The 6,931-nt window shown below is 51.8% G+C and overlaps 1 protein-coding gene across 1 annotated transcript; it reads left to right on the forward strand.

Moving 5' to 3' along the window:
* The first annotated feature begins 1,212 nt into the window (after positions 1–1,212).
* LOC113215496 (general transcription factor II-I repeat domain-containing protein 2-like) lies at positions 1,213–2,380 on the forward strand. The gene is made up of 2 exons (XM_026435124.2): positions 1,213–1,530; positions 1,612–2,380. Exon 2 carries the CDS (start codon positions 1,646–1,648, stop codon positions 2,378–2,380), a length of 735 nt encoding a protein of 244 aa, XP_026290909.1. The 5' UTR covers positions 1,213–1,530; positions 1,612–1,645.
* Positions 2,381–6,931: the final 4,551 nt, after the last annotated feature.

A 6,931-nucleotide genomic window follows, 5' to 3' on the forward strand; every position in this document is an offset into this window, starting at 1 on the left:
AATATTAGGGTATTTTATTTCACTTCAACCAGAGGCAACCCAATAGAATTTCACCTTTCACAAATAAAATGAATTGAATGAAATGGGAGCATCAAGCATCATGTGGCATTACAGAAAAGGGTAAATTGAGTAGGGGGAGGGCAGGGGCAGTGGGGATAGGAAGGGACAGTAGCAGACATGTTCTGTATGTGAACTTCAGGAACGCATAAATTTAAGCCCCCCCCCCTCTTTATCCAGCCACTGTTACATTTGTGTGTTTACCAAAACAAATCAACCATGTATTTTGATGAATAGAAACCAGACTTCCCAGTATCAAGCTTTTCTAGAGGACTTCCAAATCTATTATATTGCATAGTAATTAATCAAGTTCACTACTCACTAAAAGTACCTGTTGTAGAGAGTGAGGTGCAAGGGATTTGAACTCTAGTTGAATACAGTGACCCAACCAGACCAGGGCGCGGTTTAAGGTCCGGCTGGTCCCTCCTCCCATCTCTCACGTTCAAGGAGCAGAATCGGTTGCCTACCTACTAGGCGGACCCTCATTCATTATAGTTTTGTACTATATTTGTTACGTCTTCTGTTATATTAATGCACTTCGCTCAGCTACCCCGTGCATAATGTTAACGCACGGGGCCCTACGTTAGTATTTAACTAAAATTTGCACAAGAAACTGACATGTATTTTTGTGCGGTATGATCTGTAACACAATGCTGTAGCTGGCTACACATTTGTTTCTGAGCAAAAAGTCAACCAAGTGCCCCAAATAATTGGTCTAATTCCAGCGCGCGCCGGTCCCCGCTACCTCTCCTTAGTTAGGTACGGCGCCGTTCGCATCCATTCATTAGGGGGCGCCTGTGAAGCGCCCCCGTAGTTTTACTGTGACTTTACCCTCAGAGGTAGCTGACACTTCTTCAACCCAACAAGTTGATCCCTACACCATGTGAGGATTACCTACACCATGTCCATGGCAAATTATTTAACTTATTAACCTTGATGTGTTGAAAATTCACATTAAAGTTTTTAATTTTCAGATCGCATATTGTGAAATTTCAAAACACGTTTGCAATTTTTTTTACAAGTGTTTTAGTTTGTAATTTTACAAACATTGAATTGCGTAAAAAGTTGCCAACAAAATTTGTAAAATTACAATCGATTTTTTTAACAGTGCGTGTTTGATTTATTTTATTTTTCTTTTAGAATGGAATCCGTGGCCACTGATGGGGCTCCATCGATGTGTGGAGACAAAAAAGATGGACGTATTGCCAGGATTCGGCAAGTGAAAAAGTCTTTAAATTTGCCACACGACTTTGTGGCCATTCACTGCTTGATTCACCAGGAAAATCTAGCCGCCAGAGTCGTGGATTTTCCACATGTCATGGATGTGGTTGTGAAGACAGTCAATTTCATTCGGACTAATGCTCTCCAACACCGAAAATTTCAGACTCTGCTGAAGGATATTGGGAGTGATTTCATCACTGTCCCATATTACACCAAGGTGCGCTGGCTTAGCAGGGGAAAGGTTCTACTTAGGTACGTTTTTTGACCAGACTTTTTCGCTTGAGGTAAGGGGGGATGCGCCGGTGGATAACAAATAAATTCATATTATTGCAGATTTTTTCTTCTTCGCGAAGAGATTTAAACTTTCATGAAGCAAGCAAAGAATCTCGTTCGAGAACTTGACGACCCAAAGTGGATCGAAGATCTGGCTTATTTCGTGGACATTTGTGGACACCTAAATAGTCTCAATACCAAAACGCAGGGAAAGGACAACCTCATTAGCGATTTGAAGCGCCATCTGGATGTCTTCAAAGAATCTGTTTTGCTATGGAAAGACCAGGTTTCCAAAGGCGACATGTTCTTTTTTGAGTGTGTCAAATCCCTACAGCAACCGGCCAGTGCTCGTCTGCGAAAAATAATGGTCATGTCATTGGGAAAGTTGCATGAGGAATTTTCATCTAGTTTTTCAGAGCTGGATACATTAGAAAACGAGCTGCACCTGTTCTGCTCCCCCTTCCTGTTCCCTGTATCTGAAGCACCCCATGAATTACAAGTTGAACTGTTGGAGCTTCAAAAGGATGCTCTTCTAAAAGATCGATTCAATTCCATGCCCATGATAGACTTTGTTAAATTGATCACGAAAGAGCGCTTCCCTAATCTGAGGCCAAATTTTGCAAATGGTTTGGCGAAATTCGGGTCGACGTACAGGTGTGAACAAATATTTTCATTAATGAAATTATGCAAAAAAGTTTACCGTTCGACAATGTCTCATGATCATCTGTGCCAACAATTGCGCGTTATGGCTAGCTCGAGAATAAAGCCCGACATGTCTGAGCTCATGCTCCTCAAAAAGGCACAGGTGTCAAGTGCTACTACAATCTGAGTACTGTGTGTAAACAGGGTATTTCGTTAGAGCACCGTCGGAGCGGACCAACGTGTTGCGCGGAGCGCCCGGAGCTGTTACCGGGCCTAAATAATTTATGATCTATGTGCGTGTGATTGTGAACTTGTTTGAGTGAGGGAACCCTATTGCATCTGTGTTGTGCCCCTACCATCTCTACGCACATCTCTACGTCTGTGAATCTTGAAAGGTACTGTGCCCTTTGTGCTGCCGTTGTGTACGGCCTAACCTCCGCGTAACGTCAAGAGCGTCCCCAAGCTGTCCGCAATATGAACTGTACATTTATGAACTTTAATCGACGTTTGCTGCTCGCCACTTTGGAACTGTGTTATCTGGGCTTTTCTACACGGCGAAGTTGACATACTTTCCCGTTGCTCGCCCATGTGCTTGCCATGTGCTTTTGTCTACTGCTTTGTTTACGTCCGGCACTGTGTTTTGTTTTCCTTCTCGAACCATTCTCGAGAGGGCGGCCGTGACGTCACTTCCGGGCGCGAATTCAAACCTAAAACTTCTCACCCCGGGTGGGACTCGATCCCGCGCCCGGCAGTTGCAAGCCGCGCGCGCTAACAATCACGCTACCGCTACCAACGCTGGTGCTCCGTCGCGGACGCTGAGTTTGTCATGTCGCGATGGCGAACCTCTACATCCAAGTGCCCACGGGACGCCTCGTGCGCTGCCCTACACTAAGCTGTCCGAGCGTCAGCTCCATCCCCGTGCTCAAGTGCCATGTCAAGAGGGTCCACGCGCCGGCCGACGCGCTCTTCGTGTGCCGCCTTTGTCCAGACTTCCGGGTTGCCGACGCAAAGAAGTCCACCGGCCACCTCAGGTCGGAGCACGGGCTGCGCCATGAGGATCCTGACCTCGCCGTTACTCTGGCTTCCTGGTCGCTCGCAGACGTCATCGCTGCCGCTCCCCAGGCTGGCAACCATCCAGATAGCTGCGCCAGGTGGGTTGCCTATCGGCGGCTTGCAGGCGCAAGGCTCTCCACCTCCGGCTTCTCCGCCAGGTGCAGCCGCTCTCCTGCCGGCCGTGCCCTGCGGGTTGCCTGCCACTGTCCTGCAGGCGCCCAGTCCGCTGCCACCATCCTCGCAGTCGTCGCCCTGGGGGGCGCTCCAAAAGCAATCCCCGGGTGCGGTCGCAGCGGCCGACGGGGTAAGGGCCCCGTCAAAGAAGCCTTCGGGCCGAGGCGCGGCCCTGGACGCCGTCATGGCCTATCTCAACAGCGCGGGACCTCTGCCAGGGCAAGTAGATCCTATAATTCCATTGCCATCCACCAGCAAACAAGGCTCTGCCCCTTGTGCTTCGCCCTTGGCAGGTTCCTCCTCACCATCTCCACCCAGAGGGCCGCTGCTCCGCACGCCTGGCTCCGCCGCTGCCGTGGGCTCGCGTCTGCTTCATGCTGGCCGGGTCTGCCGTGGACGTGTGCCACCAGCTCTGTGGCGCACAACGCCGCAGCGCCTAGCAGCTCCACGCTCCCCTCCGCAGATTGTGGCCGCCGCCGCCATCTTAACGGCCACAACACCACGAGGCCGCCTATGGGAGGAGGTTGCAGCCGAGCCGAGCCGCCCCGCCACCACCACCCCGTCGTCGCCCTGGGATCCGATGGCTTGCCACGACCCGGGTGCGGTCGCAGAGGCTCTCGGGGTAAGGGTCCTGTCTACGATGCCCTCGGGCGGAGACACGGCCCTACACGCCCCGGGTTTGGCCATGATACACAGCGCGGATGCTGCCCCCAGGCAAGTAGCTCCTGTTTTTTCCAACCTCTCGAGTGTCAAGGACAGTTCACTGCCCTCCTCTCACTCCACAGGAACTACCGCTGCTCCGGGGCCATCCGCATCACCACATCTCACACCCAGGCTGCAGTCCAACTTCGCGGTCCGGGAGCCTCGGCGCGTCCTCACGCCGCCGATATCAGCCTCGTCAGCCTCGTCAGCCTCGTCAGCCTCGTCAGCCTCGTCAGCCTCGTCAGCCTCGTCAGCCTGACGAGCCTCACCCGCCACGCCACCACTGCCCACCGCCCCGGTAAGGTCTCCGCCCATTTCTAGCCCTAAGGACCTGTTTGCTTGTATTGTTTCACCTGCTCCATCCCAATCTGGCTCACCACGGGGGCCTCGTGCCAGCGCATTCCAACGGCGTTGGATACGCAAGCTACAGGAAGCAGAGGACTGGGCTGCGTTTGAACTTGCTGTAGAAGGGCTCACCTCAGATCTGCTACCACCTGCCAAGAACCGTGGTCACCAGGGGCGGGGCCGGGGTGGGGGGCGTAGACCGCAGAATGCTGCTCGCCGTCTACAATTCCTGTATAAAGTGAACAAAAAGAGAGCCATGCGTGAGGTACGGGAGGAGGACTCCCCACTATGCAGTCTTCCGCCTGAGGAGTTGAGTCTTTTTTCGAGCGGGTGTTTGCAGCCAGGCTACCACATCTTGAGGACCCTCCAGTGTCTGCAGTGCTGTCACCCACTTTACCTGAAGACGTGCGTCTTGTGGTCCCCATCACCAGAGAAAACATCATGGACAGACTGCGGCGCTGCGCTAACACAGCACCGGGCCCGGAAGGGGTCCCCTATGCCTCCCTCAAACGCAAGGACTCTGGCTACCACATCCTCGCGGAAGTCTTCAAGATCTGCATGTCTTTTAAGAGAATTCCAGCCTCTTAGAAGACTGCCAAAACTGTCTTAATCTACAAGAAGGGTGAAATGACTGACCTTAGTAACTGGCGACCTATTGCATTCTCCTCTTGCTTATACAAGTTCTACACTGCCGTCCTCGCAGACCGCCTCTCCACTTGGGCTTTTCGGACCCTTTCTTCCATCCAGAAGGGGTTTGTTCCAGCAGAGGGGTGCTTAGAGCATAACTTCCTTCTTCAGCAGTGTCTCGACTATGCCAGGGAATCCGGTTCAGAGCTCTGCGTGTCATGGCTTCATCTCAAGAACGCCTTCGGGTCGGTCCCACATTCTGCCATCCTAGCTCTTCTTCGGCAACACGGGGTCCACCAAGACTTCGTGGACATTGTAGAGAAGCATACTCCAATAGCTCAACCACCATCGTCACATCTTCGGGCGAGACAAGAGCAATCCCCATGGCTTCGGGTGTCAAACAAGGTGATCCTCTGAGCCCAATTATATTTAATCTATTCATTGAGGTTATTCTTCGAAGTGTACTGGCTATTGCCCCACTGTATGGTTTCCAGCTGCATGACAAGACACTCTCCTGCCTTGCTTTCGCTGACGACATTGTCTTACTTGGTAAAAACCGTCAGGCCATCCAGTGCATGCTTGACGTCGTTGGTGGAGTCGCCACATGGGTCGGGCTCCATTTCAATGCCAAGAAGTGCGCCACACTCTGTATCTGCAAGAAAAGAGCAAACATGGTTAACACCACGGTCCAGGTTCAGTCTATCCCTTCACTTAACCAGGAAGAAGCTTACCAACATCTCGGCGTGCCTACAGGGTTGTACGTTGACCAAACTACTGAAGCTACCATTGAACAAATGCTCAAAGACCTCAGCCATGTAGAAAATTCACTACTTACAGACTGGCAAAAACTTGATGCTGTCAGAACTTTTATCCTGCCTCAAGCAACTTTTGTCCTGCAAACATCCCGTATTAAGAAGACATGCTTCACGCAATTAGATCAAGAAATTAAACGCTTTGTGAAAAAGGCCCTGCACTTACCTGCTCGTGCTTCAAACGAGATAATCTACCTACCAACACAGAAGGGTGGGGCAAACATCATGCCTCTCTCCGAGCTTGCGGATGTAGGGGCCGTCGCAAAAGCCTTCAAAGTCCTGACCAGCCCAGACCCTCTTGTCCGTGGGATCGCGGAAGCCAGCCTGATGCGCTCGGCCTCCAGAGTGGTCAACAACCCAAGTAAGCAGCGGCTGGCAGCCTACCTGTCAGGGGATGTGACAGACTCGGCTCAAAACTCCTTTGCCACCATCTGGAGTGCAGCAAGAAATGCGGCGCGCCGCATGAACTCAAAAATTCCCGGTTTCAAGTGGGAATGGGGCTAAGCGCTTGAACTCTTTTCTATTCGTGTGCCGGTGCCGGGAAGAACCCCTGACACATTCCTCGTGGACTCCAGCTCCAGAGACCAGTTATATCGCCGTATCCGTGAAGGTCTGCAACACAAGCATCTTATAAATCTCACTGTGACCTGACCAAGGCAGGGTGTTTGAGTGCGTAGCCAGGGACCCAAGTTCCAGCCACTTTATCTACTCTGGCAACCGAACTCGTTTCTGTGACTGGCGCTTCATCTTCCGCGCTAGGCTGGGTGTCCTGCCACTCAACGCCGCACTGAGGATACCTGACCGCAACCGCTCTTGTAGACGGCGCGACCACGGGCTCGAGACCACGCTGCACGTACTCAACAACTGCCTGGGCTCAAGCAACATGCACCATCCAAAAACTTGGAAAAACCGCCATAGCAGCGTGATCAAGAACCTGGTTGAGGCCATGGACGACAGCACCAAACAACAACTTCGCATTGAGAAAGCGGTGCCTGGTAGCGCCACTCGCCTTCTTCCTGATCTCG

The sequence above is a fragment of the Frankliniella occidentalis genome, unplaced genomic scaffold (assembly GCF_000697945.3).
Source record: "Frankliniella occidentalis isolate FOCC.00 unplaced genomic scaffold, Focc_3.1 Scaffold244, whole genome shotgun sequence".
In the NCBI taxonomy this organism is placed as follows: domain Eukaryota; kingdom Metazoa; phylum Arthropoda; class Insecta; order Thysanoptera; family Thripidae; genus Frankliniella; species Frankliniella occidentalis.

Excerpts from the sequence above, each read along its gene's own strand:
- LOC113215496 (XM_026435124.2), top strand. The coding sequence starts at position 1,646 with ATGAAGCAAGCAAAGAATCTCGTTCGAGAACTTGACGACCCAAAGTGG.